Raw genomic sequence first — 13000 nt, 5'->3', positions numbered from 1 at the left:
ATATATATATATATATATGTATATATATATATATACATTTCTGCAGCTGCAGAGAACGCCAGGCAGCATGCTCGCCCATCTGTTAGTGGTGATTAGCCCTGGGTGGGGTTAGTAAGACTTCAGTTGTGTGGAATACTCCTGCATATTTAGCATTTTCACCAAGGAATGAATGCTTTTATAAGAGAATAAGAAAGCACACAGCAAACTAGGAAGTCGGAGAAGGCTGGGGTGGGGAAGCAGACCCAGGCACCCCTCGGCAGAGGGCACAGCTAGTTACTCCTGAGCCAAAGGGAGAGAGAAGAGGCCTGTGAGGGGCCTGAGGATGGCAGTTAGGTGGCTGAGTGGAGCTATTTTCAGGAGCAGAGGTAGCAACTGTTGGTCAGGCTCACTGTTGGTCCAAAACAATGTGCTTGGAGCCTACATCCCTCTCGGGAACCTCCTCCCCTATCAGGTTAAAGTGTCTTGCAATGTCTGCTCATTGGTCTCCACTGGACACCTAGGATGCTCTGGGGGCAGAGATGGGAAACAGGGCCTGGACCTCAGGGCTTTGGGCTTTGCTGGATGATCAGGTAGAGTCTAGGGTTGGAAGGCTGAAGGTAAGAGAATTATTTCAGAGCTGTGGGTCTTCTGGTTCAAGAAGTAAGTGACACACATGATCTGAGTCCCTCTGGTCCCTGTGGCGTGTGGGTGGGGGAGAAAAGTTCCATGGATGGCGTCCACTGAGCAGTAGAAGGGTAGATATGCTTGATCACCTGTGACAACCATGTTAGGGTGCTGTGTCAGGTCCCACCACAAATGCTAGGAGAGGAAATCCTCAGTCTGGGGATTCAAGGTTTCCTCTGAGCTCCTGGTGACCAGTACAGCAAGGAAGGAAAATATTGTGGAATATTTTGCTGGCAGCTTTAAAGGGGGGGGGTCACAGAGTCTCACCACAGACCCTGATGAGCACATGAACTAATTCCGCAGTGTGGATTTGAAGCGCTGCATGCCCCACGAGACACAGAAACATCTGTTGATATCGGACAACTGACAAACTAAAGACAGTGCTCCATCCACATCTGCCTTGGAGAACATTGAGTCTACTGGTGTCGCTAACAGGAGCGAGGGTCACTGAAGGCAGCCCTACCACAGAGAAATCCTCTGGTAACGAGGGCAGCTGGAGCCTCTTCTGTCTTGGGGCTCTGGGCTTCAGCTACCTCGGTGATGTTGGCACAGGGGAGGGCGCTGGGCTGTTTAACCTCCCTCTGATTCCCACAGTTGTTTGTGGGCTGCTGTGGAAATCACGTATTTCCAGGTGACTTCCCTGCTTGGCTTCGTTTTGAGAGTGGTACTCTGGCACAGGCTCTGCCGTGGTATCTGCACCTTGCATAGGCAGCCCCAGAATCAACAGCTTGCAGGAGAGCTGTGGGGGCAAATGAACCACGGCGTTGGACAGCTGGTAAAAGGTCATGACAGGAAACCAGGAGGCAAAGCTCAGGGCATCTGTCCAGCCTCAAGAGACAGCAGCCCTGGGAGCCATGGAACTTCTGACATCCCTGAGTCCCAGGGGACTGAGAGGACCAGAGTGCAGCAGACCCATAAAACACATGAGTCCTGAGGTGTAGACAGTGCTTTGGGAGAGACTACCAAGCATAGAAAATGTGAGCTCCTACCTGCTCTCCTCTTTCCATCAGCCCCAAACTGCAACACCCAGACCCACCAGTTCCCTGGGGACTCTGTCCATCCCTGTCTGCAGCATGGCTGCCGAATAGGAAAGCATGTGTAGATGCTGCCAGTTCCCAGTATGTAGATCACTACTACATGTATTTCTAAGTATGTCCGCTCTACTCAGAGCTGTGCAGGTGGCCGCAGCTTAGGAGACACAAGCGTCTACCCAGAGGTCGTTATGGAGGCTTTGAGTTCATCTCTATCATGGCACCCTGTGCTCTCCTGTCCTAGGAAATGTCATGGACAGAAGTGGAACCCTGATTCCCTGTCTGCTGGTCCTGCATTAGGGACAAACTTCCATGCTGTGCATGGGGAGGATAATCGATTGGACTGCCCAGCCCTTCCATCCGCCGCATTGGCAAAGGAAGTGGCCTTTCTTCCATTTATTTGATCAATAGAGCCAAGTATCTATTAAGTGCCACCAGCCGCTGCCTGGCCTGCTTACAAGCAGTCGCCGCTGGAGCTTGGCTGTTTGCTGGGACTGACTTTGTCTGGATTCAGTTCCTTCTCACACAAGCTCTTAAGAAGGCAAGCGAGATATAGGAAACCTGTTTGTCTCCTGTCTGAGTGTCCCTTGAGCCAGGAAGCACAGCCTGCTTGGTGAGTGATCATCCGGTCATACAGACTATGAAAGGATGCATGAGAGTAGCCATCTATCTTTTGTGCAGGCTGTGGGTTTGTGGGAAAACCTCAGCCTCAGCCTCAGATAAGAGAGTGTTTCATCCTCTCCCACCAGTCCCCACCCCCATTATCTTCCTTGATAGGTCTCCACCTTATTTTTTTAATTTATTATTTTTATTTATGTGTATGTGTTGAGTCTGTGCACATAGATGACTATGCTCACTGTGCCTGAGGCATCAGGTCCTCCAGGAGCTGAAGTTATAGGTGATTGTGAACTACCTGACAGAGATGTGGTGAGGTGAATTTAGATTCTCTGCAAGGGAACTATGTGCTCCTAATCACTGAACCATCTCTTTAGTCCTCCATCATGTATATATACCACATGTAAATAATATGTATGATATATATGTATGATATATAGATGTATGATATAAAGATATATGTATGCACGATATACATGTATACGATGTATGTTTGTATGATATATATTACATGCATGTATGATATATGATATATGTATGTATATATATGTATGTATATAATTTCTTTTGGATTAAAGGTCCTACTGTGTAGTGCTAGCTTGCCTGATGTCTATGGAAAACAGGCTGGCCTCCAGCTCATAGAGATCCCCCTACCCTCGTCTCTTGAGTGCTAGGATTAAAGGCTGTGTGTGCTGCCACACTAATCTCCATTTTTTTTTCAGTGAGAGACCTTGTCCCTCACTGAACCTGGAGCTCAGTATTTTGGTTAGCAAGCCACTGGGATGCCCCTGTCTCTGCTCACCCAGTGCTGGGTTTACAGACACAAGCTGCACTGCTTCTGGCAAAAAGTGGGTGTTGGGATCCAAACTCAGGTCTTTGTGCTTGTCAGTCACTTCACCCACGGTTCTGAACCCACCTGCTGTTTGCTTTTCTTTTCTTTTCTTTTCTTTTCTTTTCTTTTCTTTTCTTTTCTTTTCTTTTCTTTTCTTTCTTTCTTTCTTTCTTTCTTTCTTTCTTTCTTTCTTTCTTTTTTTTTTTTTTGAAACAGGATCTTAAGTAACCCAGGTTGGACCCAAGTTTCCTCTATAGCCAAGGTTGGCCTGGAACCTCCCAAGTGCACTGTCACACCCGGTGGCTGTCTGTAGAAGGGCAAGGCTGGAATTTGGAAGAGTGAACTCTGTTGCTTAGCCACACAGACCACGGTGATCTCCAAGGAGGAGGGTCCTTCAGCTGGGATGAGTGCCTGGGGATGAGGAGGCCGAGGCACTAAACACAGATGTTTGTGTTGCTTCTCAGGTGGAGTCAGGTAAGGGATGGATGCTTGGGCTTGGCTCCCCAACATCTGGCCAGGAAGAGAAGTGGACGGCACTTTCTGCTCCATTCCTTCCCTAGCTTAGTCTCAGGCCTCAAGTCACCTTCACCACCTGCCCTCAGCCACCCAGAGACCGAGGCTGTTCCGTGGCATAGAGGTCCCAGTGGCTCTTTCCATAGTGCTGACCCTGGGGCTGTCGAGCTCTCGAGCCTCTGGGCTAGGGAAAGTGAGGTTTTCATTTAAGTATGTATTCTCACACAGTAGTGTGTGCAGCTGGTATGTGTACATTTATCTATGTGTATGAGTGTGTGTGGTATGCACGTGCATGTGTGCCTGTGCTGGAAGCCTTTCTTACTCTATTCAGCAGGAGCTGACAGTCCCTTCCTCCCTAGGACAGCACACCTCTGCCCTCTCTGTCTCTGCCTGCCTCTTACTTGCTCCTTGCCTGCTCCTCTGCCTCTCCCTGTCTCCCCCCTCCCATATTCCCCCATATCTCCCCCAGCTCCCCCCTGCCCTGGTGTACGCAGCAGTATTCTTTTGTAAACTCAGCCTGGACGTGGTTTCTATGGTGTTTTGATAAAAATGGGAATTCAGATCATAATTGCAGGGAGTGGTGGGGGGAGGGGGACTTGGAGAGGGGAGCTTCGCAGACACAGGAAGCTTGGCATTCTTTCTTCTTTCAAATGTGTTTAGACTGTAGGATTCGCTCCCAAGCCCTGCCCTGTTGCCTAGCAATGGTGACAGAGCTGGCAGTCTCCTCCTCTGTCCAGGGCACAAAATGAGAGACACACTCACATGATCAGAGCAGGGAGGGGCTGTGCTAAGATCTTGGGTTCAGAGGGGGGTGGGTGTCAAGGCTACGTGCTAGTTGTCCCTGAGTCTCACTTTGTGACCAGCCTGGAGTTCTACTAGTGTTTCATTTCTTTGGTGTCTGTTGGACCTGTATGCCAGCCATCCAGCTCCCCATGCCCGCAAGAAGGAAGAACTTCTTTGTAATATGCGGAAGCCTCACGCCTTCATCAGAAAGGAGAGGGAGTCAGCTCAAGGAAGCCAGACAGGGTCAATGAATGAGTGAATGAATGAATGAGAGACTGGGGAGGATGTGGGGACTCTTAGGCTTCAGGGAAAACCCCGCTGGAGCGGTCCTTAGGAGGTTAGGAGTACAGATTCCTAGGTCTGAGTTTCTGGCTCCGCAGGGCAAGGTAGGGCTGGGAGGGTGAGGTCAGCGGACTTACAGACTTACATGCTTCTGAGTTTATGGGGTCCACTAAGATCCCAGGAGAGAAAGGAATCCTGAAAACCATTTTAGCACCTTTCTTCATGTGTGCCTCTGCCCTGTTGGCCTGGGCAGGGCTGGCATATGGGCCCCTGCTTGTAGGAGGCGGCACAAAAGGGCATTCCTCAGTCTAAAAACATCAAAGTGGTTCCAAAGCCAGGGGCCCTGGGTCTTCAGTTTATTTAAAGTGTGTGTGTACATACACATGCAAGCCCATACCTACCCATGTCATCCAGTGTTTAAGCAAGCAGACACAATCCTCTTCTCTGTCTTCAGGTCCCGTCACAGCACTGGTCTACCACCCTGCTCGTCCTGTGAAGGAGGCAACTTTCCTCTCTCCTCAGCAAGCAGGATGATGGAGGGAGCTGGGCAGGTGAACTTCTGTGTGCGATAATGTGCTGACTAGATCTATGTCAACTCGACACAAACTACAGTCATCTGAGAGAAGGGAACCTTGACGGAGAAAATGCCTCTGTAAGACTGGGCTGTGGCCAGCCCATTGACCATTTTCTTAATTACTGACTGATGGATGGGGAGGACCCAGGTCAACATGGGTGGGGCCATCCCTGGGATGGAAGTCCTGGATTCTACAAGAAAGCAGGCTGTGAAAGCCACGAGGAGCAAGCCGGTCAGCAGCGCCCTCCATGGCCTCGGCATCAGCTCCTGCCTGCCTGAGTTCCTGCCTTCACTGCTTTTGATGAGCAGTTACCTGGAGCTGTGAGTGAAGAACTCTTTCCTCCCCAAGTTCTTTTGGTCACAGTGTTTCATCACAGCAATGGTAACCCCAACTGAAAACAGATTGTAATCCCAAGACAGAGAGAGAATCTAGGCAGGCTAGTGATAGCGCAGCTCAGGCCAGAGGGTCCAGAGAGTCAGGTGGTTGGGGAGTCTGTCAGCTTCTGAGGCTGTGGGAAGGGGTCCTGGAGGCAAGACTGAGAAATGTTCATGATCGATATCATCATCACCACCACCATCATCATGTTGTCCTCTCTGGTGCCTGTCTACTCTGAGTGCAGCCCTGCTCAGATTGGACCACTTGGCATTTAAGTGAAGGCTGGAAACATTGCTCCTTCTTCGTTCTGGACATGGACTTAGCGTTGAGGAAAATTATATTGTCTAAAATTCTGAAATTTTGTTTTTTAATGTTTAATCAGAGTTTTAAAACAGCCATCATTCAACTGTCTGTGGTGCCATGTCTGCTGAGAACAAGTGTGAAGCCTGGCAGCAGGTGTGAACAGGTGTGAAGCCTGGCAGCAGGTGTGAACAAGTGTGAACCTTGGCAGATAAGGTATGTGTGGAGGACAAAGAGGAGGGCAGGGAGGTGGACAAGATCCCTTCAATCTTAAGAAGACATGACTGACCCCCACCATGGCTTATGTTCACCAGCTGTGCCTGCCTGAATGAACAGATGTATGAATGGATGCATAATATAAAGGCCCAAACTGGATATACACAGCTTCCTTTATTCTTTGTTGAGAGACACGAGGAGGGTGTTTTTATTGAGGTGTGGAGGGTGGGTGGCATTCTGACAGATGTTTGGGGCGCATGACCTATTTCCACATCACAACTGGGCTCATGAGACTCTAGTCAGGATGCTCGGGACAGCCTCTGGAGCTATTTTCATCTTCACTTGGCCCAAAGCATAGCATACCCAGCCAGGGTCACAGGTGCGTCTGGTGGTGCATGGATGTATGTCCCTAATTACACCAAGCACACAGACAAGGATGCTACAGACTACAGCAGAGACTTCTGGTGACAGCCTGGACCACCCCTATAATGAGGCCACCGCGTTTCTGAGGAATCACGTAAGAGGGCATTGGCTTTACCCAGCTTCAGGGGTCTCCCTTCTGCATACTCCAGGCTGAGTCCTTCAAGACAGTCCCCGTCAGCTGAGATGATGATGATCAAGGCTCAGAAGAATGGCTTACCCAAAGTCTAGAAACCCAGGGTAGAGTCCTGGGAACTGGGCTGCCTGGCTCGAGTCTAAGTCAAAATTCTCATGACCAACCGCTAGCCTGTGACCCACTGGGCGAGGTGGCTCCAGAGGGCTGTGAGGGGCTCCCATGCAGACAGTTCTTAGAAGGAGAGACCTCCCTCCTGGGTGATCACATCTTCCTGGTGTCGGCCTTGATCCTGACTCACCCAGGTCTTGCCCTTGATGGCCTGAGGGATCACATTACTAGTTGCAGTGTTTTGTGGGGTTCAAGTACTTGAACACCCTCCCCATATCTCTGGGTCACCACAGAAACCCTGACTTTTCACCCATTGTTTATAGTTCAGAGGGAGCAGAGGCTAGCCTGGGCCATGACTGAGCTGCCTATGTCCCATGGCAATTCCATTCTCACAGAGCAGCTGCGCATCCAGCCATCTCTCCCAGACAAGAGAGCCAAGACTCTTTTGCAAAAGGCTGAACTTGGCCCTCCTGTTACTTCTACCCTGCTGGTCCATGGCATGCTGGGACTGTCTCCAAGTGCCCAGCCTGCTTGTTGGCTGGAGGCGAGATGGCCCTGTCTTGTTAGGAGACAGCTCCCAGAGATGAAGGGCGCCTGCTTTTCCAGGCGCCTAGAACATGGGCCAGGGCGGCTGCTTGGCGGCTGGTTAACAAATTGACATCTGCCTAGGTCCAGGGCAGCTGGCCAGCTGGATGCTGGGGTGCTTGGCCTCCCCTTACCTGTGGAGTCTCAGACACTGGCATCTTGCTGAGGACCTGGCTCAGTGCCCCTTCTCAGGAGTCCCAGCCTGAAGCCAGCTGCTGTCAGACCTTAGTCTCTACATCTGTATGTGAGATGCAGAGCCATGCATGTTCCCAGCAAAGCCACCTGGACTGGGGAGGCTGGACCCTACTTATCTTCCATCCTTGTGCAGATCCAAGAGGTCAAGGTCCCAGCGCAGGTATCCCTGCAAAGCCACTTGAAGATTTTCCTGTGTGATTCCAGGCCAGCCCTTTTATCCTTCCTGGGCATGTGGGAAGTGGGGTCTCTTTAGTGGGCCATAGCCATCCAGGTGTGGCATGGATTCCCTCAGCTTTCAGCTGTGGGCCATGGACCTTACACAGAAAATTTGGGGCTTCTCTGGACCACCCTGGGAAGGACAGTGTACCAGCCTGCTAAGGAAGGGTCTGGACATAAGGCTCAGAAAGTGCTATGGTATCTGCTGGACCAGGGCAGGAGTAGAGGCATAAGGGGGCTGAGATGGAGCCTGTGTCTCTGAGGCCAAGTCCAACTTCAGACACTGTCTCGCCCTGCCAGTGCAGTTACAAGGTGCTGTTATGGTTACAGCAGCTCATCTGTCCAGGCCCAATGTGGTCCTTTCATTTCTTCCTTCTAAAACATCCATTAGTCTGGGAACAAGGGAGACTGTCCTCAGTGAGTGCTAATTTCTTCTTGTTAAAGGCTTTTTGTAGGGCCAGGAGAGAAACCGCCTCTGTTCTGTTTTTAAAGGTGGAGGTAGGACAGGGATAAGGGGCAAGAATAAAGGACTAGGGAGGGGGGACCAGAGGAAGGAAAGAAAGAGAAACTGGGAAGAAAGAAGCCTCCACTGAGGGTGGCCCAGCCTCACTGGCATGGTTTAGATGGGCTACTACTTAACCCTTGGAGGCTTGGGGGGGGGGGGTTGCTGCCCTGTGCACAGGCTACCTCCTCATGGCCTAGTACAGGGTCTCCCGGGTGGCGCTGGTGGAAAACGCATGGTTGCTGGACATGCTGTTTGGCTTCCTGGAGAACGTTGGCCTCTTCTTTCGGCGGCGGCGCCACCCAGGACAGAGGCAGGCCAGCGTGGACAGGAAGACCTGGCGGAAGTTGGCGGAAACTAGGTTGTAAAGGATGGGATTGATGGCGGAGCTGACGTAGAAGAGAGCGTTGGTCAGCATGTAGAAATAGTGGTAGAAGTCGAAGAGGAACCTGTTGGGGGAGGGGAGGGTGTTTAGACTCCAGTGGCCCTCACCAGGCATGCGCACGGGCCAGGCATGCGCAGTGCAGCAGCTTGTGGGTACCAAAGCATCCTTAATGCCTTTTTCCTAGGACATCTAGAGGATCTGGCTTTGACCGCAGCCCCAGTTGGGCATGCCCTCTCTCTCTCAGCAGCCCATCTTGATTGCCTACATAGAGTCCTGTTCTCAGTGTCTTAAGATTTCAGGGCCCATTAATTCCAAACCATACAAGGACAGGAACCACTAAGGCTCCTGATATCTGTGCATGTTATATCTATTCATGCTGATCTTAACTCCCATCCCCAGGCATCCCTGACCTTCCTGAACCTTCACTTAGGGCCGCTCCTCTGCTCTTCAGTATCTCCATGTGAGCAGCAGCTATGTCTTGTCTGTGGGTGCCTATTAGCCTGACGGTGATGTTTCTCACGTTCTAGGGAGCCCTGCTCTGCTACAGAAATGGCTCACAGTAGGTTCACTGGCTGGCTGGTGCTCAGGACTGCTCTCACCATCAGCCGACTCATTTGTGCAAGCAAGGTTCACGAGGATTACCTACTTTCCGCCTGGGAGCTTGAGTCATGCTTAGCAGAAGGGGCTCTGTGACTGGTCCCATCAAGAACCTGGACACTGAGTCTCCTACAATTTGCCCAGTTGACAACCTTCACAAGTGGATTGCAGCTGGAGGTTGAACTTGTTTCCCCGTCTTTTCCCTGTGTGTGACAAATCACAGCTCCTCCTGTGACTCTGTTGAGCCCTCCAGTCTGGCCTGGAGTAGCTGTGACCAAAAGATCCTTCAGCTCTGACATAAATGTCTCAGGCATGACTTTGAGTGTCTGCTGTCTGCTCTGACCTCTTGGCTATAATCATCTTCCCTGGAGCCGCAGGCTCAGAGCAGTTCACTCCTCGTCCCAGACAGGCTTGTGGATTGTGGGGCTCACCATAGCCCCGTACCTGACTGCTAGAGTTCAAATACTCACGTAGTCCACTGTTCATCTGAGATATAGCAGAACATGAGGCGCCGCACATGGTAGGGCAGCCAGCAGACCACAAAGGCGATTACCACAGCACCTGCAAGACAGTCACTGCCTCAGAAATGCGGAGAGAGCCACGGAAGACAAAGGTGACATCCTGAACACGGGAGACAAAGGTGGCATCCTGAGCCATGGGAGACAAGGGTGGCATCCTGAGCCACGGGAGACAAAGGTGGCATCCTGAGCCACGGGAGACAAAGGTGGGATCCTGAGGTCATGGGCCATTTTCTTTTCTTTTGTAGTAACAACCAACAAACCACCCGGTGAACAGTGTGTGTCTGTAACCCAGTGCTAGGAGACTGCAGGCCGAGGCAGAGGCTTGTGGATGCCTAGAGCTCACAGGCAATGGATCACAACTGAATCAATCAGTTCCAGGTTCAGTGAGAGACAAATCTCAAAAGAGAAGGTGAAGAGAGAGAGAGAGAGAGAGAGAGAGAGAGAGAGAGAGAGAGAGAGGAAGATACCTGCTGTTGACCTCTGGCCTAGAACACACATAAAACAACCTAACAACAAATGCAACAATGTTACATGCTGCAGCCATTGTGATAAACAGCAATTCAAAGGAAAAAGAAAAGCATCACGTGATTCATCACCAGCATCACGTGATTCATCACCCCCTTTCCTGGGAATCGACCTGGAAGAATTAAAAACAGAAATTGAAAAGAATGTGTGCACTCTGTTTCTCAACAGCATCTTTCCCAGCCAATCACAGAGGTGGAAGAGACCTGGGAGCCTGTGGTCAGACAGGTGGACCTACTGCCGTACCAGTCTGTGGTCGTGTGGTTCATGCACACAACAGGAACTTGGACGGGTGAGCACTGTACAGTGGAATATCATTCAGCATTAAATAGGCAGGAGATTCTAGCACTTGCAGAGTGGGAATCTTTGGGGTCCCTTTGGGTTTCTCAGCCAAGAGGGTTGACGGGTACCCCAAAACAGTTCTGTTGGACAGCTATGAGCAAGGTCTACTTGAGCATATTTACATACCCTTCTGTTTGGCCTGCCTACATTGCAGCCCTGCCTTGCAGAGACTTGGTGGGGAACCAGTTCTTCTGTCAGGCTATGCCAAGTTCACCTAGTTGGGACAACCTTGAAGGTTAGCAGTTACTAGGAAGTCTGAATTGGGGGGGTCGTACTAAGGCAGTCACTACAAGGACTATTCCAAGGTGCTGTCTCTCACCTTTAGCTTGCCAGCCTCAGTTTCCTCTTTTGTGTAATATGAACCCCTGAGGTCTTCAGTTTCCATCACACTGTCAAATTTGCTAGAAGAGGATCTATGCTATCTTGGGTCTCTAAGGGGCACCCAGTGGCTGTCTCTAAGTCCCCCCAAAGTACTGTCACAGTATCCCCAGCCTGGGCTGACAGGGGAGAGCTGAGCACTGCACTACTTGAGCCAACAGTGACTAGGCCCAGCACAAAGAATGCCAACCAGGCTATCCTTCCTAGGTGATGTTCCTTGCTTGGGACAGAAAGGGTCAGCTCATTCTCTCTCCTCTCTCTTCTCTCTGTCTCTGTCTCTCTGTGTCTCTGTCTCTCTCTCTTGTTACTGATACAGCTAGAAAGGTTATAAGGCAACTCAGTAGGGAGGGTGGGCCTGGGCCTTTTATGGCAGGATGAAAAGTGCAGTTGACAGGCACCCTTACTCAGACACATCCTAGTAGGTGGTGCTGTCCACTGATATCCCCAGACACACCTCTGCTTGAGGTCTTGGGTGCTCCTTTTTACCTTCAGCCTCAGCCTCCTCCTGGGGCCAGGACAGGACTCACCACTCACTCTTCCAGTTACTCTGAGAAACACTAGGTTAGTGGGGGGACATGGGGTGGCTGCTCTGGGGTCCAGCAATGTCCTTGGGAGGGGGTGTTTAAGAATGAACACTTATGGGCTGGTGAGATGGCTCAGTGGGTAAGAGCACCCGACTGCTCTTCCGAAGGTCCAGAGTTCAAATCCCAGCAACCACATTGTGGCTCATAACCATCTGTAACAAGATCTGATGCCCTCTTCTGGAGTGTCTAAAGACAGCTACAGTGTACTTACATATAATAAATAAATAAATCTTTAAAAAAAAAAAGAATGAACACTTATCACTGTTGCTACCTTTGGGTATAGATGAGGACATCTGTGAGGAAGGCCACCTAGACCCACTCAGGTCTCGTGATAGCCACTCTGGGCTCTAGGGCCTGGTCTGGGGGACTTCTTACTGTCACATGGTTTGTCCTGAGACTGCATCTAGAGCTGCTCGGAAGCAAACCTGAAAGGAGCAGGACCAGGAAGGAGCCACAGCCACAGGGGGAAAAAAAAAGCAAGACATGGGTCTGGAGGATAAAAAGACTTCTGTCCTGGGTCTTTCCCATCCACCATCCCTGATGAATGATTCCCAAGGTTGCATCAGCTGCAGGATTCAGATCTACCCCTCTGCTCAGCATTGTTGCTGCGAACTGTCTGACCACCAGGCATTTGCTTGGCATGCCTTCTGCCTGCAGGTCTGTTACCAGGACCTTCTAGTCCCAAATAGTTAGATGTTACCTCCGTGGAGGTCCCTAGCTGCCAGGACTGGTCATGTGACTTTGTTTATGTGTGTGCCTGGGGTATACTTGCTTCCTTGACAGATCCTTGACTTACAAGAAAGCTTACCCGTGTATGTTAGTAAGGCTTCAAGCTTAGAGTTGGCTTCCGGCCTCTGGTTGGTTAAGTGAGGATGTGAAGCCGTCACAAAGAGCACTGATGCTGAGCTTGGACCCACATTCTATCCCATGTCTTTACACTCGGCTCTGGGTTGAGCCCCCAAAGCACTGTCTGCTCCCCAGGGTCTGTGGTTACGTACGTAAGACGAGGACTCCATGGCGCAGGGCCTGGACACGGCCCGGCTCGATGGACATGTTGAACGTGCTGTGCTCTAAACCGTTGTGGGTGCCCACGGTGCACACGCCGCGGCCCTGCTCGGCGGCCTGGTGCACCATGATGGTCAGTTTGTTGGCAATCACAGTGTTTAGGATGGAGATGATCAGCATGGGAAACAGGAAGGACATGAAGGTGTTAACCTGCAGAGAGCAAGAGGCAGCGGTCAGACACAGATGCTTACCCACCAGACCCGGGGACTATCACTGTGTGTGCTCAGAGCTGGAGCTGGGGAGATGCTTACCCACCAGA

At 50.9% G+C, this 13000-nt stretch overlaps 1 protein-coding gene across 1 annotated transcript in view; it reads right to left on the bottom strand.

Moving 5' to 3' along the window:
* Positions 1-6342: 6342 nt before the first annotated feature.
* Ntsr1 (neurotensin receptor 1) overlaps positions 6343-13000 on the bottom strand; it is a 45442-nt gene continuing 38784 nt past the window's right edge. Inside the window, exons 2-4 of the mRNA XM_021194859.1 lie at positions 12675-12891; positions 9800-9890; positions 6343-8796 (exon numbers count right to left, since the gene is read on the bottom strand). Coding sequence (XP_021050518.1) covers positions 8544-8796; positions 9800-9890; positions 12675-12891 — 561 coding nt within the window. The 3' untranslated portion in view covers positions 6343-8543. The remainder of the gene's footprint in view (positions 8797-9799; positions 9891-12674; positions 12892-13000) is intronic.

This window comes from Mus pahari, chromosome 3, assembly GCF_900095145.1.
Source record: "Mus pahari chromosome 3, PAHARI_EIJ_v1.1, whole genome shotgun sequence".
NCBI classification, from domain to species: domain Eukaryota; kingdom Metazoa; phylum Chordata; class Mammalia; order Rodentia; family Muridae; genus Mus; species Mus pahari.
The sequence above is the reverse complement of the archived record's forward strand: the minus strand, read 5'-3'. Positions and strand labels throughout refer to the sequence as shown.